This window comes from Eschscholzia californica, unplaced genomic scaffold (assembly GCF_041429995.1).
Source record: "Eschscholzia californica isolate CP2 unplaced genomic scaffold, dmEscCali1.0.p SCAF_1, whole genome shotgun sequence".
Lineage (NCBI taxonomy): Eukaryota > Viridiplantae > Streptophyta > Magnoliopsida > Ranunculales > Papaveraceae > Eschscholzia > Eschscholzia californica.
The window spans coordinates 38,188,759-38,213,483 of NW_028238198.1; the positions used below are offsets into that span (position 1 = coordinate 38,188,759).

General features: G+C 34.0%; 2 protein-coding genes across 2 annotated transcripts; both read left to right on the forward strand.

The window, feature by feature from the left end:
* Nucleotides 1–1,452: 1,452 nt before the first annotated feature.
* On the forward strand, nucleotides 1,453–4,379 carry LOC147566624 (uncharacterized). The gene is made up of 6 exons (XM_086655046.1): nucleotides 1,453–1,591; nucleotides 1,820–2,043; nucleotides 2,093–2,192; nucleotides 2,463–2,865; nucleotides 3,089–3,417; nucleotides 4,264–4,379. Exons 1-6 carry the CDS (start codon nucleotides 1,453–1,455, stop codon nucleotides 4,377–4,379), a joined length of 1,311 nt encoding a protein of 436 aa, XP_086511172.1.
* A 7,785-nt stretch (nucleotides 4,380–12,164) lies between these two features.
* LOC147566625 (PLASMODESMATA CALLOSE-BINDING PROTEIN 2-like) lies at nucleotides 12,165–14,757 on the forward strand. The gene is made up of 4 exons (XM_086653123.1): nucleotides 12,165–12,545; nucleotides 12,824–13,063; nucleotides 13,166–13,202; nucleotides 14,211–14,757. Exons 1-4 carry the CDS (start codon nucleotides 12,491–12,493, stop codon nucleotides 14,503–14,505), a joined length of 627 nt encoding a protein of 208 aa, XP_086509249.1. The 5' UTR covers nucleotides 12,165–12,490; the 3' UTR covers nucleotides 14,506–14,757.
* The last annotated feature ends 9,968 nt before the right edge of the window (nucleotides 14,758–24,725 follow it).

Genomic DNA, 24,725 nt, shown 5'->3' on the forward strand with positions numbered 1-24,725 from the left:
AATATTAAAAAACTATATTTCTAGATTTTTGTGATCATCCAGATATCCGTGGGCATTAATGGGCAGTAGGTGAATATTTATCATTAATGAAATGACATACTTTTACTAATATTTCAAAATTATATTTTTGAACTTTTGTGGACATTTGGATTTTTGTGGACATTGATAGACAATTGATAGATATTTATTATTATTTTAATAATATAATATTTCAATAATAATAATATAATAATATATACTTATATCATATTTATATAATATAATAATAAATAATTTCAATAATATAATTATTTTTTGAGTCTATAGACCAAAAATAGGGTCCTAATAGGAGATTTAATCCTCTATAATCCTAAAAAGGATTTCAAAACCTAAATAATAATTTTAATAGATATCTGGTCCTTTTGGTATCATCTAGAGAGATTACACAAATCCATATAATACTTATTATATATTTAATACCTATATTAACCTTCTTTTAATATCTAATCGTGATTTTCATTCTAAACCGTATTAGATTTTCTCTCCATATTTATCTCAACTTTCTCTCTCCAATCACGTTTGTTTTGTAACTAACTTCTCTCTCTCTAAAATTCCGTAACCGAAATCCAGTAACTTTCCCACTATCTCTCTAAAAATGAAATCTTCATTAAACATTCATTAAACTCCCCCCCAGCTGTAAAAAACTCCATTGATTAGTATTCAATCAAGAGCTATCATCACAACCTCCATTGTTATTTAGGGTTTTTACTGATTATCTCTTTATTCTAGCCACAACTATTCAGGTTTAAAATCTTATGTATATTGGTTTATAGTTTAACGATTCATATTGAAGATTTGATAAATATCCAATGTTCTTCTTTTTCATTTAATTTAATCTGAATCTGTCTTGCTGTAATCTTCTATATCTAAAGTGTTCTTCCATGTATTTGATATTTCTTTTACATCTTTATTGAATCCATGTAATCTAGATCTGATGTTTTCATTCAATTATTTAGATGTTTCAGATCTTTGATTACATTCAGATCAAATTGAACTGATAGTACAGATAATGATGGATATTAGATTCCAGTTATTTAATCTCAGATCTGTATGGAAAACACTTTGTCGTGTAGTATACATTACGTATACTTTATGTTACATAAGTTATACTTTTTACTATTATGGTGTTGTAAAATATATGCACATATATAAAATTCTTTACAAATTATACATACTTCTGACATGGTGTTGTAAAGAAATATGTAATAGGCATAAATTATAGTTTTACTTGCTACAAAGTATGCGTACTTTTTTACACTTGACTGCTAATCTCATACATACACATAAAAGTACGTAGTTTGTTTTGTACAGTTTAAATTGTTTACGTAGAAGAGAACAATTGGTCTGTATTAAAATATATGCTTAATTATTAAATCAATATCAAATAATTTAATATTATGTTTTACAGAACAGATGGAGATTCAAACAGATTCATCAATACAAAGCAAGAAGACGATACTAAAATCCGATGGTTGGGATAAAATGTTTACTGAACCTGGTCAATTATTTCCCGGGGGTGCTAACGCCTTTCGATTTGCTCTTCGGCAATATAGTATAAATACTGGCCATGATTTTAAATTTATTAAAAATGATTCGAAGCGGGTAACTGCTGTATGTCCTGTTGAAGATTGCAAATGGAGAGTACATGGATGTGCGCCATTGAAATGCGAATCTATGTTTATTTTGAAAGACATGGAAATGAAACATGACTGTGAAGATTTCATTAAGAAGACCAAGAAACCAAAAATAAACAGTTCATTTGTTGGGAAACTTATTTTAGATGAGGTTACAAGAAGCCCAGATCGTTCCACAGCAAGTTTGAAGAAAGATTTCTTGAAAGATTACGCTGTCCAACTTCCATATTACTACACTTATGAGGGGAAGAAAGTAGCAATGAATGAAGCATTTGGTCAAGAAGGAGATTCCTATGCAAAACTTAGATGGTATGCTGATGCCTTTTCACGTACCAATCCAAACAGCATAGTACAACTTGAAGTTGAAGAGGTGTCTCGGAGATTTAAAAGAATTTTCATTGCACCACATGCTTGTATAGTTGGCTTCCAATATTGTCGACCAGTTATATATGTTGACTTTTTGCAAAACTCGTTTTAACGGGTGCATACTGGCTGCTGTGGCTAAAGACGGTAACAATGGTAATTTATGAACATTCTTAAATTTATCAAAATTAATATATAAAAGTATCTCCTTTTTCAACATCATATTACATCTTTTTATGTACATTACTTTAAATTTATCATAAATTATGAAAACTTTACAGAACATCTTATATACTTTTTAAATTTTCATACTTTAAATTTATGTACATTACTTTAAATTTACCATAAATTATGAAAACTTTACAGAAGTATGCTTGATGAATATTTAAATTTTCATACTTTCACTAAAATATTTTCAATTTACAGGTCTATTTCCGTTAGCATATTCTGTGGTTGATGTTGAGAATGACCAAAATTGGGACTGGTTTCTAAGGCATTTGCGCAATGCTCTGAATATGGAAAAGACGTATATCTTTATTTCAGACCGTCACAATGGTATAATCAACGGTGTTAAGAACATTTTCCCAACAGCACACCATTCCTTTTGTGTTTGGCATCTAAGGAACAATCTGAATTTAAGATTGGCAAATGGAGCTAGAAAATCAAAATTCTTCCAAACATTGATTTTCAAGGCTGCTAGAGCTCTTCCCGAATCCGAATATCACGCAACTATTAACCAGATGATACAGATGGGTGGTTCAAAAGTTGCTGCATTTTTTCAATCCTTAGACCCTGCTTCTTGGGCAGATGCTTTCTTTCCCGGTATAAGGTACGATCAGATAAAATAGTGTATTCATTTCATTATCCATATTGATTTATTTTCTGAACATTATGTAGTTTACCGTATAAAGTTTTGACTTTGTGTTACAAATAACATGTACTTGACACAACATTTTTGGATTATTTACTGTACATTATGTATTCTTCTTTGTAAAAATTATCGATATTATAAAAAAATATAAAAAAATTTATATACGTTTTTTTTTATACAGATACACAGCGATATCATCTCAACTATCAGAATCCTTTAACAATCAGATTCGACATGCTCGTGGACTACCAATTACAGCAATGTTGGAGGCAATTCGTATTCATATAATGAACAAAATGAACACAGCACGCGAATTGTCTAAAAAATGGACGACATTCTTGTGTCCAACCATCACTGATCTGTTGATAGCAAAATATGATAGTGCGGCAACTTGGAATATTGCCCAGGCAGCCCCATTCATATTCGAGGTTTACTCAGAACCTTCTCATTGTGTTAATCTTCTACATATTTCTTGTACTTGTAGAAGGTGGCAAGTTGATGGTGTTCCTTGTGAGCACGCAATGTTGTGCATTAAAAGCTTGTCTGACGACCAACAAGATTGTTTTTACGATCCTATTTGGACAACTGAGTCTTATGTGAAGACTTACAAGGAACATATAATGCCTATATCCAATGTTGATGAACCAAGGAATTTTGATGAAGCTACCAAAATTCTCCCACCGTTGATTCGTCGTAGACCAGGTCGTCCAAGAACAGTACGGATCGAGAGCTCGGGAAATATGCCAAGAAAATTAAGGATATGTGGTAGGTGTAAGCAACCTTCTTACCACAATCGCAAAACATGTAGGGCAAACATTTGATGTATTCACATATGTTACATTACACTTTCAATCCAAATAAATAAAAAAATTTCAATGTTTGAATTATACGTTTTGTTTCACTATTCTATTTTTATTCTCTATCAAAAGGGTGTACTTTAGCGGTTGTGGTATGAACCTTGCTTAACATATGTGAATATTATTAAAGAACACCAAATACCTCCAATACTGTATATCGTAATATTATATATTTTTACGGATTTTATCGGAAATTTTTTTCAACAATAGCCAATACTTTTATAACAAAGTAAATGTTTTGCAGATTTAATTCATACTTTCATGTAAATTTCACATTTTATCTTGTTGTTCATTCATATTTGTATCAAAAATTAAAGGAAGAAACTTGATAAATTTCAGTAATTTTTTCAACAAATATGATATTTTTAATTAAAAATTACATTTCCCATCCAAATATTTTTTACTTCAAACAGTCAAATATAATTCATTACAACTACTTTCAAATCGAAAAAATAAAACCTTACTTAAATTAAAACTATATTAAAGTTTTTTTCCACAGATTTCTTGTTTCATACAATAGCTCGTACGTCACTTCCGCTCTTTTACGCTGAGCTAATTCAATCCAATCGTCCGCAAGGTATTCATCTGGTACTCCCCATTTGTAATGTTTCATGAATATTAAATCCATATGAAGCATAACAAATAGTCCACAATCCGCACTGTCAATCATTGATATAACATTTATTATGAAACCACCAAATAATTTATAAACTATAAAACTATCTGTATGTATTACAGTAATCACAAAAGTAAGAAATATTTGTACTTACTTTTCTCCTTGTTGATGATCATACGGCGTCTTCGAAACCTTACATTTTTTCTTAAATTCAGGACTCACATATTTAGTTTTGTGAAGCACATCTAATATGTATTGTCCATACCTTGCAGCATTTTCTTCACATTGTTTACGGAGCTTTATGTCAAAGAATAACGAGTTGTAATCGGTCCAAGACTGATCAAAGTAATCAAATACTAACAAAGTCCAATGAATACCCCTACTAACATCTGTAATCATCGAATGACACATTGGAGCAACTATATAAGATATAAGCCCTCTTTCAGCCTCATTTATTAACCGATCTGATAGGTGTGGGTCTATGTTTGACTGAGCTGACTTGCAATTTATCATTGTCTGTCAAATAAAAACAACATATTGTATATTTCAATATGAATACATTTTAATAAAGTATTTATAATTTTTGACAGACAATACATATATTCAGTAAATTATACATAATTTACTTTCTAAAAATATACATTCAGTAAATTATACATACTTTACTAATCATTCTAAATCTTTCATCTATATAAAAAATGTAATGTATAACTTAAAAAAATATCTATTATGAAATTATGAATTCTTTAAATAAAACTTACCCATAATTCAGAAGCGAGAACGAACACTTGTCCAGCCCCAACCAAAACTTGGGAAGATAGATGCTTTGACCACCAATTTATAAGTTGAGCATCGGTTTCACCGTTTATCATAAGCCAATTCACCTCTCTTCCTCTAACATCACTTGTCAGATTTGATTCCCATACAATTGTTCTGCATGTTAATTGTTGTTAGTTTAAAAAACTGAATTTATAGCAAAATAGTTATATTATATTAGAGATAACAGATTATGTTTGTTACAATCATCATAATGTAACACAAACAACAAAACATTTCATAACATAGACAACGACAAGTATTAAACTTCTAATTCATTACTTCATCTTCACTCCTTGGTTAAACTCCTCAAGCAGACCTTTCTCATTATCTTTCACTTTCTTCCAAACTTTGCTCTTCTTCCAGTTGCTAAGTGGTTCATCATCCTCAATCGAAACTCCCTTCCCCTTTTTATCCAATTCTTCAACATTCACTACTTCCTTTTTCGCAACTTCCTTCTTTTTTTCTTTCTCGGCCTTTTCTTTTGGCTCGGCTTTTTCAGTTAGTTTCCTTGTTCTGGGAGCTTGTTTGATTCTCTTAATAAGAGAATTCTGTTTTGGTGTTTCAACAGGATCAACTGTTTTATCCGATCCACCCTTAACAGCTTTTGATTTTGTTCTCTTCTTCTTTACTGTTGTTGGAGTAGTCTGGACAAAGTCATCATCTATGAGTCTATCTGTTTCAACATTCTCTTGATAGGTTTTTGCAACTTGAACAACGTCGGTGAAGTCGGGTGCATTTGTGAAATCTATTCCCAAATCAAAATTGGGAGTTGAACTATAATTCTTCTCTTCCTCATTATGCACCAACACAATGGCTGTGCATGACACGTTTCCATCTTCATCTGACAATAACAATCATGTAAAAAAAATCATTTATCATAAAATTTACAAAAAATAATATATCATTTTCCTGTGATAATAATAGTATATATAAAGTATGCATGATTTACCATAAATTATAATTGAATACAGTAAAAGTATTTGTAATTACTGACCTTCCTGTTGTTGTTCTTCAACATTTTCTTCTTCCTGAACCTTATCATCCGGTTGTACTCCATCAATCTTCTCATCATTGACATTATCTTTCTCCCCAACATTATTTTCCTCCTCATTCTGGTCCACATTATCTCCATCAATTCCTTCATTATAATCATTATGAATCAATGATTCATCCCTCTGTTCAGACTTTAAAAGTAACTTCAGTTGTATTACTTCATTTCTCAGACTTTCAAGTTCCTCATCCTTTTTCTTTAATTCTTCTCTTTGTTTATTCACTTCTCTACTGAGGGCTTCCATCATCTCCATGTTATTCAACTGTTCATCAAAAGGTATTTCCACAACTACCTTTTCAGTAAACTTTAACATTTCCTTCTCTTCTTCACTCACATCATCCACAACATCCTCATAAACCTGTATGTAAAAAGTTACATAAATCATAGAGTGTTCTGTAAATGCATTCAACCAACGTTCTAAAATTATATGTAATTTATGATAAATTACATATACTTTTAAAAGAAATATAACATATTTATAAAGAATTTAAACTTTCATTAATGAAAGTACACATAAAAAGTTAATTTTACCTCCTCAGGTACAAGTACAGCTAGATCTTTTTCCATCCCATTACTAAATCCATCCACAGACCACCTCAAGAACCTTGGGTATCTTGTTGCATTCAGTGCATTTTTTGGATACAGATTAGTATGCATGCACACCCAGAACTAAAGGAAAAAAGAAATGTAAATTACTCATACTTTATATGAAATAATATGCAATTTATATAACATGGAGTTCTAAAAAAGTTACTCACAGGCAAAAGTAACAAGCAACCAGATGCTTTGGTTGGGTCTTCTGAATGTTTGTCGATCGTTTCCATCATATATGAGTGTATGGCTCTTGGCCATGACACCCTGTTGATTGCTCTTCTAGACTGGATGTTCTTATAAATGCTAGGCAATACAGTGAAACCAGCCAAAGTCGCAAACAGGAAGCTCGCCGAAAACATCATAATTAGAAGACCAACAAATTCTATTGCTGGTTCACTGTTCCTCACGCATTTCTGAAGTGCATTCCCAACAACAGCACTAGAAAGACCCATATTTTTGTTTCTTGATGCTTCAAGTGTTTCCTTGAAATACTTGGTCAAGAACGCACACTTCAAAGGATCTATATCATTTTTCTTAGGGAATGCCTCATATTCAGAACCCTCCATGGGCATTCCCAACAACAAAGAGACATCTTCAGGTTTGAATTCTATCTCAACACCCCCAATAACAAATTTCTTTGTCGATTTTTTATATCGACAAAGAACATCCAAAATGGCAATCGTTGGGCGACTAGTATAATTCTCCCTTAATATAGTACCTTCTGCCATAGCATCAAATAGTTTGCTGAAAGGAGTTTTGCATATCTCCTCCTTCATTTCTTCAGTCATATAGGAACGGATGCTATTGATCAACTCTATTGGTTTACTAAGGGTGTATCTGAATAGAGCCGATGTCTTTTGCTCCGGTATTAGTTTTTGTTCTCCTACTATATCAACCCACCTACTAGAGCTTCCTTTGTCCTTCAACTTCAAACTTTTAGAACTACCACCAGCCTGCACAATATCACAAAAAAACAAAATTGTACACTGTAACATAAATCATGTAAAGTACGAATACTTTACTTAACATGATGGAAAAATCTATATACAGAAATAATATTTTAATGTATATCCCAAATTTGTATATACAACAAGGGAGAAACTCTTAAAAGATCAACACATATATGTAAAATATTCATAATTTATCAATTTAGCTTCACAATATCAATAAATTATATCATATTCCAAATACATTACCTCAGATACTGATGTTTCTTTATTTTTTGATTTCTTCTTAACAACAACTTCTTCAACAGTTGCCTTTCTTTTCATTGGACTCCTTCTTAATGTGGTTGTTTCTTCCGTAACATTCGATTTAGATTTACCTTTAGGTGCCATATTCAACATTTTGCTGCAATAAACAATATTTTTATTAAACCCTAAACCAAGAACAAAAATTTCATTAAACCCTAAAACCAAGAACAATGGTTTCATTTTCCATAAATTATATGTTTTTTTTAACACAAAGGTATTTTATTTTTAGACAGAAGTAAAAGTTTAAAAAGAAGAATTAGGTTTTTCAAGCTAAACTAAAAATTTTAATGTCGAGATTATCTTCAAAAACATCTAAAGATCTATTATTCCTGAAACAAAACCGATTTTGTACCTTTTTTTTTTAAATAAAAATGAACGAAAAAACCCTAAACAATTTCAACAGACATTAAACCGAAAAGAACCTTCCTATTTACACAGAAATCTTTACCAAAATCAACAAATTCTCTTCAATAGTAAGTGAAAAGGACATGCAACAACTATTTATAATGATTTCAACGAAAAGAAACACACGTTTCGTTTTAAATCGTTTTGATAACGAAAAGTGGTTTATGAACCAGCTTACCTTTTCACCTGAACAGGTTCTTCAATGGAAAAGATGAAAGGATGCAAACTTTCTGTTTCGGACGATCTCTTTAGGGTTTTTCTTCGAGGAATCCGGAAGATTTGATTGAAATCCCAAATGAAGTAGGTTTAGAGAGAGAAAGTGTCTTTATGAAGATTGGTATCCAATCTGTTTCGGCTGAATAAAGATCCCCCACAAATCACGCCCACGGGTTTTGGGAAAGTTTCCTAAAACCCTCGTAAATTCAAAAAACCCGGGGTTTTTTTATTTGGGATACATTTGGTATTACCCAATAAATTATCCATACTTTATACCCTTCATGTAAAAGGACCAAAAATCCATAATCTAAGAAGAATGGTCTATAGACCTATTATCAAATTAATTTTGGTCTATATACCCATGGACTCTAATATAATAGTATAATTATTAAATTATAACATTATTATATTAGTATATATCATTATTATTATTATTATTATTATTATTATTATTATTATTATTATTATTATTATTATTATTATTAATTTAATTATTATCTTATAATTTACTTTTGTTATATTTCTTATCAAAATGTTTACAAATGTCTTCCATATTTTCAAACACATTCTCTCTCCCAAAACTCTTCAAATTTACACCAAAATATTTATAAATGTCCATGAAATCAATTTATCTTGAAATGTTTGTGGGTTCGTGTCCAAACGAATAACAGATACACTGAAGGATTATGAAATGTTTGAAATGAATAACAAAGAAATTAGGAGACATTAAAAGTGTCTCAAACAAATAACACAAATATTTCAGGATATTTTAAATGCCCAAACGAATAACACTGACATTTCGAATCATTTGGAATGTCCCAAACAAATAACACTGACATTTTGCTACATTTCAAATGTTCCCAACTAATAATACGGACATTGATGAATATTGTCATGTCCACCAATATCCACAACCACTTCCCCTTTCCCCTTAACCGTTTCTTATCAACAAAACTAATTTTTTCTATTTACCTTTTGTTGCTACATGTGGTAGGAGACTCACCCTGCAAACAAACTCAGATGGATTCTCGTTGAAAAAGAAATTTAATGATGTATCGAAATTGTATGGCCTTTAGCGTATTGACTATTGTATTTAAGGCTGTCAATGGATATCCGAATATTCGACATCCGATCTGCATCCGTATTCGAATTTTAAAAAAATATCGAAATTTTAGATTCAGATATTCCTTACCGGATATCTGCTTATCAGATACGGATACACTCATATTCGATCCGATAAATATCCGTATCCGATAAGAAATATAAAAAAATTAATAAAAATTTAAATTTATTCATAATAATATATAAAATGTATGGTTGAGATTTACTATTTAGATCTAATGGTTAAAAATTTAAAGAAAAAAATTTGAAATTTTGTTAAAGTTTCGGATATCGGATATTATCCGATATCCGTTAATATTATTGGATATTGATTTCTAACATCCGTCGGATAATTATCGAATTCGGATATTCGGATAGCTTATCGGATTCGGATTCGGATACGGATATACCTATATCCAATCCGATAAGCTACCGTTTACAAACCTAATTGTATTCATCAAATCTATTTTTTTAATGTTTTCATTTTTTTGAAAATTCAAGATTACATGAATATACTAAACAGTTCGATGGCAGAAATGATGACCACATGTGTGTGGTCTTTTGGAGGATAATAACTAACACTGACAGATCTTCTGACACATAACGACGAGTGTGTGAAAATCGGATATTTGGCTCTATATGGCCTACCATCTCATTGTTGTTCACTTAGGGCAGATCTGAGCTCGAGGGGTCTAGCTTTATCAAGTCGCTTTAGGTTTAAACCAGAGCGCGACTCAGGTTGCATAGCTGACTCAAACCCACCTTCCCTCTTGTCTTGAGGAAGAGTAAGGCTCAACTTGTCAAGCTGACCTCCCTCTACGTACTATTCGCAAACCAAAGTAGAGTTTTTGCGAGAGTTGACTCGGATTCACCTTTAGCTCAACGCTGGATCTAAGGTGTCGAGGATATTCGTGCCGACCTCTCAAGCCATAGCTCAAGTGACAGAGTTCCGCCTAATCCACCTCCCTGGTGATTTTGACGAGGGCCTACTTTCTTGTAGTCTCGATCAATCATTTGACTTCTTAATCTGGGAAAAACTGACCAATATTTTGTTCAGTAATGTGGAAAGAAAGAGGTGGTTTAGAATTGTAGATGGTGATTTTGACAGAGAATGAGAAGAAATATTAGAAAGAAATAATAAAAATAAGAAAATAATTTTTGTAAAATAAAAAAGAGTAAAACTTACAAAATTGCCTTTAAGGGTATAATTGGTAAGTCGAGAAAAACTTGAGAGCCAAAAAGAAGAGAAACTTAGTCAAAAATCCCTATAATTTTTTTGTTTTGGTAAAAACAGATTACCTAATTTTTGTTAGTCTGTAGCTCCCTAGGTATTTTCGTAATTTAAAACAACTTGTAAGAGGTTTGCGATAGCTTGCAACCGCAACAGATTTGCAACGACTTGAAAAAAATTATAATTTTCTTTTGAAATTAAAAATAGATTAAAATTGGGTGTTCTACTCAATTTCCCGCCAAAAAAGAATTGGTCACACACAATTTAGACCAAACTGTGATTTTTTTTTTTTTTTTTTTTGTTGAGAAAACCAAACTGTGAGTTGGTCACAAATTAGATGACACATGAGGAGCCAAAAAGTAATTATCTCACAAGAGAAGCAGCGGGCAGATGAGATGGGAATCATGGGACACTGAAATTAACCAACCAGCTAGGGTTGTATTTTTGATCGATGGTGAACCCTAGTTGAGTTTAATACCGTTAATTGAGGAGCGGTACGAGTTCTCAACGGTCAAAAAATGCTCTCCTCCCCAGATAAGTCCACTGGGAGATGAAACTTAAGGAGCTGTTATTTCAGCCCAACTTTGCTTTAAAAGCAACACATCTATCAAAAATAACTATTTTGAAACTCAATCTAAATAATACTAACAAAATCAGGTTTTTCTTTCAACAAAAAAAAAAAACAAAATCAGGTTTTTTTTTCATCTTCTCTGTATTTGTTTATGGAGCTCCCCGTAAGAGAGAGGACAGAGAAACATAGAGAATAGATAGAGAAAAACAATTAAAAAGAAATGCATCTGGATACGACAATGTTGCTTCTATTCTTTCCTTATTCAAACTGTTAAAAAAACATAAAAAATTAGGAGAGGAGAATAAGAAATTGTTTGTTTAAATTTGGTGGGACTAATATAGATTGAAATTTTAAATAGTAGAACTATACGACCACCTAAAATACTGATAAATTTGGGAGAGAAAATAAGATCAAAATTTGAAATTTTCTCAGTACCTTAGGCAAATTCGGGGAGAGTCGACCCTCTAATAAGACCTGTTGATTTCTAATTCTCTCGCCAATCAACTTTGACTTTATATGGCCGTATCATTTCTCTATGAAATAACATCTAGTTCCATAAATATGAAAGAGAAACTTGTGCATTGATGTGCTAAACCATTTAAAAGTTGGGCTGAAATATCAGTCCACTTAAACTTACTACAAGAACAAGTACAAATGAAAACGTTTTTCCAGGCACAGTTTCAACTTTCAACTACAAATTCATTTCTCCTCTCTCCTTTCTCTGTCTCTCTCTCTCTCTCTCTCTCTCTTTCCTACCTCACTTAAAACCCTAGACTACACTTTCATCACTCACTCTCACTCAACAAACTCCCATAAATAGAACTTTCCATTTGCCTATTTGTTTGATAAAAAAAAAATTGTGCAAAATCATGGCAGTTTTGGTGTTACTAGTGCTCATCTTGGCCATTACTAGTCATACAGCTGGTTAGTATTTAGCTTCCAATACAAAATTATAACTTTGGGTTTCTCTCTTTTTGTGTTACCATTCTAAATTTTGTTCCTTTTCTCATCTTTTTATGTTTTTCTAAGTTCTAACAAAAGAACTATAAACCTCAAAATGTAGTACTAATTTTTATTTTTTTTAATGTTAGATCTATTTTAGAAAATGGGTTTCTCTTAAAATGTTAATTTTTGGGTAAAAAAAGAAACAGAAAATTGAGTTGATCTAATTGTTTATTTTTTTTTATTTATTGTTGGTGCAGATGGAAATTGGTGTATTTGTAGAAGTGATGTGAGTAGTGTAGCACTTCAAAATGCTATAGATTATGCTTGTGGAAATGGAGCTGATTGTAAACCAATTCTTCAAAATGGAGCTTGTTATCAACCTAATGATGTCAAAACTCATTGTTCTTATGCTGTTAATAGCTATTTTCAAAGAAAAAATCAGGGTCCTGGTACTTGTGATTTTTCAGGTTCTACTACTCCTGTTACAACTGACCCAAGTATGTTTTTTGATTCAATCCTTATTCTCATTTCTTAGCCATTTATCCTTCTTCTTTCTTATATAATTTATCTCATTTTTACCTTCTTTTACCCACTTTCAGGTCCTGGTGGTACTTGCACTTTTCCTGCAACACCTAGGTATTTCCTTTCCTCTTTCTCTCTGCCTGATTTTTTTTTGTTTCTTCAAGTTAAATTGGGTCTTGTTATGGGTTGTGCTTGAGAATAGTTCCACACGGGAGGAGAAAGGTGATCTCGTAACCAACAATATTATGTCTACGTCCTCTCCACTCATGTCCAATTAGTAGTTTTGAGTTGGATGACTAACACGAGCGTGAAAATGAAGTTCAATAGGAAATATTTAGTTTTTTTCTCCTTTGAAGGCTCTAATAAGATCTACTATTTTTCTTGGGTGATGGGTTATGTTCTTTTTGTTTTTTTAAGTTTTGGGCTTGACCTCAAAGTTGGTAAAGTAACCTTTTTCCCTTTTTTTTTCCTCAAATCTATCATCTTTTGAGGTACTTGTCTAACATTCATGTGTTTGCATTGGCACCCTGAGAATACCTTGCCTTTGAGCTATTGTAATTTGTGACACCCTTCCCCAATTTATTTTCATTTTTCTTGTACCATATCACATGTTTTTGGTACGGTAGTTTCTTTGCTCACCCGTTAAGTTTAGGTTTAGGGTTTCTTGTTTTAACTTATTTTGTTGTATAGAGAATGATTTTAGTTTCTTGAGATGTGAGCGATAAGGATTGGTGTTGGCTTTGAAGAGAATTAGTCAGAAGAGCTTATGACTTCTTCTAATTGGAGACATGCATTGTTAATATTGTAATAGGGAAGTATGCTATTTGAGCCGAGAATCTTGCATGAGTATGACCGGAAGGATGATGTAGCATGTCCTGATTTGAAATGAGCATGTCATGTCAGCTTTCGGGCGAAAATCTCGGGCCAAGTATTACAATTGTTTTCCTAAAGTTTTACACTACGACTTGAGAACACCACAATTTCATCAACTTTTTTGTGGATCGCCATGGTTTTAGAGTTGTCAATACTTCGAGTAACACTCTGATTATAGGGTTTTGATGTTCATTATATTTGGGGCTTAGGGTTTTGATGTTCATTTTGTTTGGTTTTTGTCATATGCAGTGCGGCAGGAGGTGGTGGAGGTGGTGGAGTGACTGTTAACCCACCGGGTACCAGAACACCTTCTACCAGTACTACTCCTGGCGTCAACGGCTCCCCTTCAACGTTCACACCTACGAATGGTGGGTTCACCCCAACATTGGGAGGAGGAGGAATCAATGGACTAGGCCCAACAGGAGCTGGCTTTAACACTGATAGTAGTAGTGATGGTGGTTTCACCACCCTTCAAAACACTAAATTCCTCTCTTTCCTCTTACAAACTGTTTGGTTTTCAACCCTCATTTTCTTGTGCCTTTGATGAAAAGTAGACTAATCAGTGCTGATGGTGGTCAGAGAAGTGGGGAATCATAAATGCAAACTCCACTAGGTTTTGATTCCTTTTCTAGTGGGGTTTTGGATGGTTGTTTACTGGGGAAGAAGAACCTAATCTTTTAGTATCTTCTGTAGAACTTTTTGGATAGTTGGATCTCTTTATGTTTTCTTTTTTTGTATATCTAGAAGAAGTTATTTTGTTTATTTTTAATGAAAATTTAGCACCTTAGGTTTCAAACGATGCACAATTCATAATTTATTTCAAAAGGTATGTTAGGTCCAATGTGCTTTTGATGTGTCTCCCTTCAACGAGTCGATTAAGTTTTTTTAGTCCCCTTGAAACCAAACCTTTCCAATACCGACAAAGAGGATTGCAAGCTTGGCTGCCATTGTCTCGCCTTCATCTACGATTTTGCACCTGACAATTGTGGAACCTTCTGAGATACATTGTCCTGCATAATCAACCGTAAAATCTTTCATAATACTCTTGAAATATGAATCAAAATTAACTTTAATGTATGGAGGAGGCACCAATCGGTTTCCTTGTTTATCTTAACAATGTTTTAAATATTTTGTTGTAACATTTCAAACAAGAACTGACAGTTTCTAATCACGTCTTAAACCATATGAATTTTGTTCCCGGAGAGTTTTAGGCCTCTCTCTCTCTCTCTCGTTTCAAGAGTACCAAAGGACTTGTGATTTTTGAGACAAAACTAACCCCGTACTAGGGATATTTGTGTCCAGATTCTAGATGTTCGTTATCCACTCCTTGACATTGTAATCCATAACAGAATTTGAAAGGAAACCCAAAAGCAAACAACACAACTCAAGTAAAAGAACAATGAAAGATGAAAATGATTAAGGATTTCAAAGATACACTCATAGAGATGAGATGACAAATAATATTGAGAGGATTGACAAATTTAGCCACCACAGAGTAAAAAGACACAATAATACTGCTCATTTTCCAAAGAAATATTTTTATTCTTGGTGTGAGATTTAACTCCGGCAAATACTTCCAAAAGGAAGCATCACTCGGCTCAATAATCTGATAACTCGTTAAATGTTTGTATAGAGAGGAGAGTTCTCTTTCTAGCCTTCCATTCAAGAGTTCATTTTTGTTGTCGATGACTTGACGGGGGAATATGCGCAAAAACAATCTCACGCTCAAGTCACTATAATCATGTGAAGGTTAAGAGTTTGACAAATGTCAAGGAATAAGAATTATATCACTTTTCAAGGCAAACTTATGACGCTTATGTACGTGATCAATCATAAGTTGTGATATTACGGTGTTCAGACACCAGCTTGGTGATAGCCACGTGGAATTGTTTAAACCCCGACCCACTCCCTTTCAACTCTATTATTAGAAACAATATCCATAGGGATTAATAGAATTTTTTTTTTATCATGATCACATCTTTTTAAATGGATAACAGATAGTTGAAGCTATCTGACCTTCCTCATTTTCCAATTAGGCAAAGCAGAGATCAAGATGTCAAACTTTTTTATACTTTTGTACAGGGGCGGAACTAGGATTTTCAGTTAGCCGGGGCAGGTTTAAAGTACTGTATATAAAAAATCTAGATATCATGTATATGTGTACACAGTTTACAAATTTTTATGCACCTGTGTACAAATCTTGATTCTTGTACTTAAAATAAAGTAGATAGTAGTTTGAAAAAGGGAGAAGAAAACTCGCCCACAAAAAACTAGATCCTCTCTACAAACGAATCTCGTCTTCTCCGATAAGAAGATAAAAAGAAGACATGAGTTTAAATATGAGGAGAAAAAGCGAGAGAATAAAAAAAACATATCTTTTTACTCCCTCATAACGGCTCTTTATCATTTGTAACATTATAAAGAAGTAAAGAACCGAAGTGAAGTTGGTATTGGCTTAACATTAAAGAGAACAGAAGTAAAGTTGGTACGTAAACGATATGTAATCACTATGAAAAGAAAAAAAAAATAGTAATTGGAAGGGACTATTTTAGAAGATGGTGGAATTTTAGGGGTCATATTATAATGGGTCATTACTAGAGCAAAAGAAAGAAAATGAGCTTCAAATAACAAAAGAAGTGCTTTGTGAGGGATTCGAAACCTTGACATCCCATACACAAAACTCCCAAAGTAAGGAACCATCCACTAAGCTACTGCTCCTTCCTTGTTTCAAATATACATAAATACAGTAAGTTAGTCTCCTTCCTTGTTTCAAATATACATGACATAATAGAAATCCCATATTTCCAGCCTGGGCCACTGCCCAGGCTGGTCTACACTATGGTCCGCCCCTGCTTTTGTAGGCTCCTTAATCTAGGCCTTATGGGACGGGAGTTACTCAGGTGCAACTCTTTGCTTGATCTTATGTCATGACAACGTTCCAGGTGCTTATGAGATTCATGCCAACTTCCTAATAATCTTTCTGGTTAGAGTTAAGCTCAAGTGACAGAGCTCTTTCGAGTCCACCTCTCTGTTGACTTTGTTAGAGGTTCACTCGTGCATTATATGGGGATCTGACACGTGCCGCCTTGGTCAATATCTAATATTCTTGACTGGTCAAAGCTGACCAATATTTGGTTCAACACCACCCCCTACTCGTAAGCAGAATTGAGAGATGATAAGGAGTAAAAACTCTCATAAAACCTTTAAACATGTCAGAGTTAATCGGAACGGTCATGCCGGTGATGTTTCACAACAGCACGTTGGTCTTACGAAAATCTATAAATTTTGCTCTATAATAATAGCCAGCGTTTTGGGGAAAGCAAAATAGTTTCCGGAGTGTGAAATTTTAAAGGGAATATGTGAAATTTTAACAAAATTTCGGGGAAACAAATTTTAAAGGGATAAAAAACATTGCTTCTTCCTCTTCTTCTTCTTCATCATCTTCAACTCCGGCCGCCATTTTCGACCACCGTCTGCGGACACCACCTCCGGCCACAACCGCCACCATTTTCTCTTTTTGTTTCTTCCTCCTCTCCCCACTCTCTCTCTCTCTTATAGTTTGTCTCTTTCTCAATCTCACAATCTCCCTCTCTCTCCCTCCCACCCTCTCTCCGTCCCACTCTTTCTTATTGTCTCTCTCTCATACACAGTTTCGACAAAGGAAAGCTCTTCCTTCGCCGGAATAAGAACTCGAGGAGGGTTTCACTAAACCCTCCTCGAGGGTTTCGTGGGTCGGTCGACCACGAAATGGTTCGTGGCCGACAAACCCACGAAAGTTTTCCCAAATCGGAACAAGACCTCGAGGAGGGTTTCAAACCCTCCTCGAGCGTTTCGTGGTCGACAAGCCACCAACTTTTCGTGGGCAGTCGTCCCACTAAAAGGTTGTGGTCGACAGACCCACGAGATCTCGTGGGTCGGTCGGCTACGAACCATTTCGTGGCGCGACTACCCACGAATTCTGAAACTGCTAGAGAGAGTTTAGGGTGAATGAGAGTGAAATGGAATATTAGGGTTTGGTGATCAGAGAAACCGAGATTCAATGATAAAGAAAACGCGATATAATGAGAGAGAGGCACTTGGATCGATAAAGAGAGCAAGAGGGAGAAAAAGAGAGGGAGAGAGAGAAAGATGCAAACGATGATGGTGGTGGTCGGATTTTGGTGATGATGGTGGTGACCGGAGTTTAATGAAGATGGTGGCCGGGTTTTGGTGATGATGGTGGTGGTCGGATTTTGGTGATGATAGTGGTGGCCGGATTTTGGTGATGATGGTAGTGGCGGGATTTTGGTGATGATGGTGGTGACTGGGTTTTGGTGATGATGGTGGTGACCGGATTTTGGTGATGATCAACGATTATTATATAAAGTAGACAAAATAGTTGTTAGCAAAACATAAGCTTTTGTCTACTATTTAACCTCGTTTTCCTTCAAACAACTTCTTTTTCCAAGATATCAATAAGATCAGACCCACAACAAGAAACTCGATTTTCATCAACAAAGAAGATAGGGTTTCAAGCTATTCAGGGATTGCGAGGGATATAACAGTGATTAAAGAGGAGGATTTAAAAGAGGCACTTTTTAAGTGATTTCCAAGCAATTTCTGAAGTTTTTTTTTAGCGTTTGATGGTTTGGGTCCCCAAGATTTCGACCAAATAAAGAACGATTTGGAACAAAATAGAAATAATGAGTAGATCAGTTAGGGCATGAAATTGATTCGTCGATGAAGCAGTGGCACGCTAATCACAGATACCAGGGCTAACGGGGAGATCAGCTGAAAGAACAACTCGAAGATTAGTAGGAAGATCTTTACTATTTAGCTTGAACCTACCGATTGTCAGAGAGAGAAATAAATGATATGAAAATGAAGCTTTATTGGCTATGAAGAAATAAAAATAGATTAATGGAGTGGAATCATTTCACTGAAATTTGGAGTTGCAAGGTTTTTATCACAAGTTTTAGAGAGAGAAATAGAGGGAGAGAGATGATTTTTGATTTTGTATCAAGAGTTAAACAAGACAACAACTGCAACAACAACTAACAACAACAACAACTAAGAACAACAACTTCGCAACAGAACTCCCATCTCTATTTACCTTCTCTTTCTACCTCTCCCTCTCTACTATTATGGTTCATTTTCAGATCAATTAGTCCATCTAGATCTATTTTTTTGAGAGTTTCGGAGGTGAGAGATGACTTTATCAACTAGAGAAGAGAAAGAAACTAGACTTCTCCGATTAAGAATTGTTTCTATGTGGGAAGGATTTAAAACCGTACTTCTCCTTTCAACGTCGACCACGGTGGTCGGTGGGGTGGGAAGAATGACGGATTTATCACAAGAGATTTAGCAAGTTGGTGCTCGCTCTGTATTGGTTTATTCTTGTTGTGTTTTGGGGAATGGAAGATGAAGTTATTTAGACGCTTTGTTTGTGGTGGGAGATTTATATAGAGAGAAAGTGAGATAGAAAGAAAGAAGAGAGGATAATTGTTTAGAAGTAAAAGTGTAACTGTTAGGATTTAGATGAAGGGCAGTTTTGTCAAAGTACACACATGTACTTTCGCACACTCGCCATTTAACGGGTATATTTGACGAAAATAAGGCAAATGGGGGTTAACGCCTGAACAGGTTTCATTTTGGGGGGAAAAGTACTAATATCACTAAATAGTTGGGGATTAATGTCAAATTAACCCTTAATAGTACTACTACTTTTTTGAGAGGATAAATCTAAGGCCCAAAAAAGGAGCCCAAATAGGAAATCCAACCCAATAGGGAATAATATCTCAAAAAAAACCCAAAATGTGATATTACCTCTCTATCCCTCCAAAAGCAATGGTTACCTCTTATGTCCCTCACTCTTTTCCCGCCAACAACAGCCTCTCTCTTTCTCTCCCTGACTTGATTTGACCCGAGCCCACATGCCAGCCTCTCTCTTTCTCTCTCGGTCTCCGCGCTCTCTCTCTTCATTCAAACACTCTCTCTCTCTGACTTGAAAAACTCTAAACCCTCTCCCTCCATCAAAACGATTCATCTCTATCTCTCTCTCTATTTCGATCAAACTCTCTCTCTTCATTCATACCGGTCCATCTCTCTCTCTCTCTCTATCTCTTTTTCAAGCGAAACAACCACAGCCATTAACGCCTCTTTCATTCGAAACGTTACCGGCGAATCTCTCTCAAGCAAACCTATTTAAGCAACCAGATCTACCAATTTCTCTCTCTATTTCGTTCTCTTTCAACAAATCTGGTGCATCTCTCTCGATTTCTCTCTCTTTCAAACACAGGTACGTCCCTGTTCTTCCTCTAACTCTTGATCATCTCTCTGTTGTTGGTAAATTATTTGGTTTGTTGGAAAATTTTTGGGGTTTGTTGTTTCAGATCTGTGTTTGTTGGTAATATTTTAGGGTTGTTGGTTCAGTTTTAGGGGTGTTCGAAAATTTGGGGGTGTTTTCAAAGAATTAGGGTTTATTATTTCAAGTTCAGTAGTCTGATCTTGAGTTTGTGAGAAAACATTTTGGGTTGTTTTTCAAAAAAGTTTTAGGGTTAAGTTGCTCTACAGTTTGTGATAAAACATTTTGGTTGGTGTTTTGGGATTTCGGAAGCATTTGGGTGTTTATGGTTCTTCATCAAGCTTGTAGGTTAGGTTTGTTTTAACATTTAGGGTTGTGATCTGAAAGTTAGGTTTCTGTGGAGACATTTAGTACTTTGTCTTTGATTTTTGGGGGTCTGTCTTTGTTGATGAAGTGAATGATTTGTTTTATCATTCTGGGTTGTGTTGAAGAAATGTTAGAGTATGTTTAGACATTTTGATAGTTGTTTGTGATTTCGGAAGCATGCATCTTCACAGAAAGGTCATTTGGGTGTTTATGAATCTTCATCAAGTTTCTAGGTTAGGGTTGTTTTAACATTTAGGTATCTGTGGTGACATTTATGGGTGTTTGTTTTAACATTCATGGTTGTGTAAAAGAAATTAGTATATGTTAAGACATTTTGATTGTGTATATACATTCTGTGTTTGTTTGAAACATGTGGGTGTCTAATACAAAACATAACAACTTTTGCAGATTACAAAAGATGGTGAAAACAAACACAAAGAAAGGAGATGCTCCTGTTCAAAAACAACAGACTCCACTGAGGGCTAGCCCTAGGAAGAGGGTTGCTGAAGAGCCATCCTCTGCTGGGCCTAGCAAAAAAGGCAAAAAAGTTGCTAATCCTAAACAAGCAAAGGTATCTTATTGTATACACATCTTTGACCATGTCCTGTATTTAATGTTTGTGCTTTGACATTTCATATAATGGTTTGGCATATTTGTTAGTGTGCTGTCATTGTTTAAAATTTTGCTTCAATTAGTGATCTTTCATTATTGTGTAGACCATCATTGGCCTAGGCTTATTGTGTAGATACATTCCAAAATGATCTGCCATTATTTATAGTGATGTAGCATTCAGTGTAGTGTTGAACATTTTGTAGAAACATTTTTGGTTTGTTTCAAACATGTGGGGGTATCTTACAAACATTTCAATTTGTGCAGAAAACATATAAAAGATAGTGAAGAGCCAACCACCGCTAGACCTAGTAAAAAAGGCAAGAAAATGATGAATGTGACATCATCACAGACAAAGGTATGATATTCTATAAATATTTCAAACAATTTTTAAGCATTTTACATAATTTCGAGACATTTTGGAGTTTGTCCTCCCAGTATTGTTTGTGGTCTCGCATTTCGTATAATGTTTTGCCATAATTGCTAGTGTGTTGTCATTCTGTAAAATGGTGCTTCACTTATTCATACTCTTATTCCTAGAGTTTTGTGAAAAGTTCTAAAAACCATTGGCATCAGCTTACAGTGTTGTAGCATTTGTAGTCGTGTGTGACCATTTTGCTGAATGATCTAACATATCTATTACTGTGTGTTTGAAGCATCGATCTGCGACATCTAAATCGAAAGAGCAGATGGTGGAGGCTCAACGTACAGAGCCAAGGGAGCAAAAGAAGAAAAATTCTTTAAATTACAAATGTAATTTGAAAGCAGTTCACAAGGTAGTAAGGGACAATTTGGAAGCATTTGTAGTCCAGTTTTTGTTCTCTGAAATGTTGATGAAATGAATGGTTTGTTTTAACATTTTGGGTTGTGTTCCAGAAATTGGGGTTATGTTGAGACATTTAGTACTTTGTTTATGATTTTTGGGAGTTTTACTTGATTATTACAGTGATGTTATTGGTCAATGTCAGACAATTTGGTTTATGTTTTAACATTTAGTGGGGTGTTGATGTATTTTGTGGTTATTAATGAGTAAAAATTGATATGTTTTTGACATTTTGGGTTGTGTAGAAACATTTTGGTTTTGTTATCAACATTTTTGGGTCTCTTACAAACATATCATTTTGTGCAAAACATTTAAAAAGGAGAAGCAGCAAGACAATAGTTTGTACAAAGAGCTAGCTCTAGAAAGAGGGCTAGTGAAGAGACAACAATTGCAGGGCCTAGTAAAAAAGGCAAAAAAAATATTAAAGGTGACTGAATCACAGACCAAGGTAAGATGCATTCCTAAACATTTTGCATAATGTTTAGGAATGCATACGAAATGACATAAGTTTCTGTGAAAAAAGTTAAAATTTGGAGAAAACAGTGGCATAAATTTTTTGAAATGTCCTCTCATTATTGATTGTGGTCTAACATTAAGTATAATGTTTTCGCATTATTGGTATTATCCCGGCATTTTGACAGTTTTCTAGCATTGTAAATAATGTTTAGGTGCGCAAGGTAATAACAACAATTATTTCTCAAACAATTTGAATAATGTTAAAGAAATATTAATAATGTTGGAACATTTTCAAGAATGTTTAAGAATTGCAGAAATTATTCCTCAAGCATTATGTATAATGTAGCATGCAAGTTACATAACCTTCATCCATTTCAGAATATACTTGTACATTAGTGGTGGTATGACATTTTACAGATTGTTTGCATAAGTCTTACAGTGTTTGCAAGTAATATATAGAAATACTAACATATGTATTACTGTGTTTTTGAAGCATCGGGAGGTGTCATCAATATTGAAGGAAAACAAAAGATTGTGGAGATTAAACCTCAATTGAAAGTGTGGTTGATATTTTGTGCTTTGAGAAAGAAGTTCTAAGCAATAGTGAAGTTGTTTTTGAGAAATGGTGTTATGTTCACATTCGTAAACCCGCAACGACTTCAATTTTGCTTAGAGGACAAACAAAAAATGATTATAAATTATTTTGTGTGGTATTGTACTGTTTTTGTTTGTTGTGGGATCTTGATGTTGAAAGAATATGGAGTACATTTGTTTAATATATTATTTTTGTTCTTCAAAATATATGAGATGCATAGACAATAAATAGTTTGTCTGAGGAAGTAAACAAAATGTGAAGACACAATCGAAGATGTATTGACATTTTAGAGAATGTCGACAAAATGCTGGCAAACTGTGAAGACACAATCAAAGATGTGAAGACACAATCAAAGATGTATAGACACAATCAAAGATGTATAGACATTTTGTGAAGATGTATAGACACAATCAAAGATGTATAGACACAATCAAAGATGTCGACAAAATGTGAAGACACAATCCAAGATGTATAGACACAATCAAAGATGTATAGACATTTTAAGAGTAACTCACGTCTCGGCAAACTTCAAAAATAAGTGGGCCTGCCTCGACGTAACTCACGTCTCGGCAACTTTGGATTTTCCATCCTGAACATCATTAATGGAGGGGCACATAAATGTGTTCCATCCAATAGCGGCGTCTCTGTGCTTTGTCATCTTGTTCATAATGTTCTGTCGAATGGCATCCAAGAGTGTTGTTACAACATCTAGATGAATGTCACAACATTATACGGAATGTTTAGTTTGTTTGTGTAGTGGCCAGACAAATTAACAAATGTTAAGGCAAATTTGGAAATGTTACACAACGGCGGAGTATGTCCGTTTCAAAATCGAAAGTTCTCTCATTAGCGGAGAAGTGTAGGTATTTTAAATTGAATTCTGCTTTGCAATTTAACAAATGTTTGGGCACTGCTTAAAATGCTTAGAAAATGTTAGACTGATCTGAACATCTTTAATACAAAATTGTGGTGAACATTTTTCAAAATGTTCACACATCCTTTAAAATGTTAACACAAATTGTAAAGTGTTTTTAACAAAACGAGAACCAGTTGCTACTGTTAACATAACTGTACGGAATAGTGTTAACACATCCCGTAAAATGTTTAGACAAACTGTAAAGTGTTGCTTACAAAACGAGAAGTGGTTGCTAATATTAACAAATCTGTACGGAACAACAATGTAAACACCATGAAAATACCCTAAAACCAAGAACAACCTCACCAATGGAGCTTCAAATAAGTAGATCTACAAATCTATATATTTAACTTTCTACAAAACTATGAAAACACCATGAAAACAACCTAAAATCAGATTTGAAGTTTTTTTTGACCTCCATTAAGATGATTGAAGATATAAGATGATGAAGGTTGCTCAAACGAAGAAGATGATGAAGGTCGCTCAAACAAAAAAGGTGATGGCTGAAGATGATGATTGAAGATAATGATTGGAGATGATTGAAAATAAAGGAAGATAATGAATGTTCTTGAAGAGGGTTTAGGTTTATGTAGAGATACAAATCTGGAAAAAAATTTAGAGAGAGAAAGAGATAATGAAGAGGGTTGAAGATGATGAAGTTGAAAACGATGAAGTTGATGGTTGAAGATGATGAAGCTGGAAATGTAGAGAGAGGG

Coding starts and splice junctions, on each gene's coding strand:
- LOC147566624 (XM_086655046.1), top strand. CDS start 1,453: ATGGAGATTCAAACAGATTCATCAATACAAAGCAAGAAGACGATACTA. Junction 2,044..2,092: donor TACAACTTGAAGTTGAAGAG/GTGTCTCGGAGA, acceptor ATGCTTGTATAG/TTGGCTTCCAATATTGTCGA. Junction 2,193..2,462: donor GGCTAAAGACGGTAACAATG/GTAATTTATGAA, acceptor TTCAATTTACAG/GTCTATTTCCGTTAGCATAT.
- LOC147566625 (XM_086653123.1), top strand. CDS start 12,491: ATGGCAGTTTTGGTGTTACTAGTGCTCATCTTGGCCATTACTAGTCAT. Junction 12,546..12,823: donor CATTACTAGTCATACAGCTG/GTTAGTATTTAG, acceptor TTGTTGGTGCAG/ATGGAAATTGGTGTATTTGT. Junction 13,064..13,165: donor TCCTGTTACAACTGACCCAA/GTATGTTTTTTG, acceptor ACCCACTTTCAG/GTCCTGGTGGTACTTGCACT.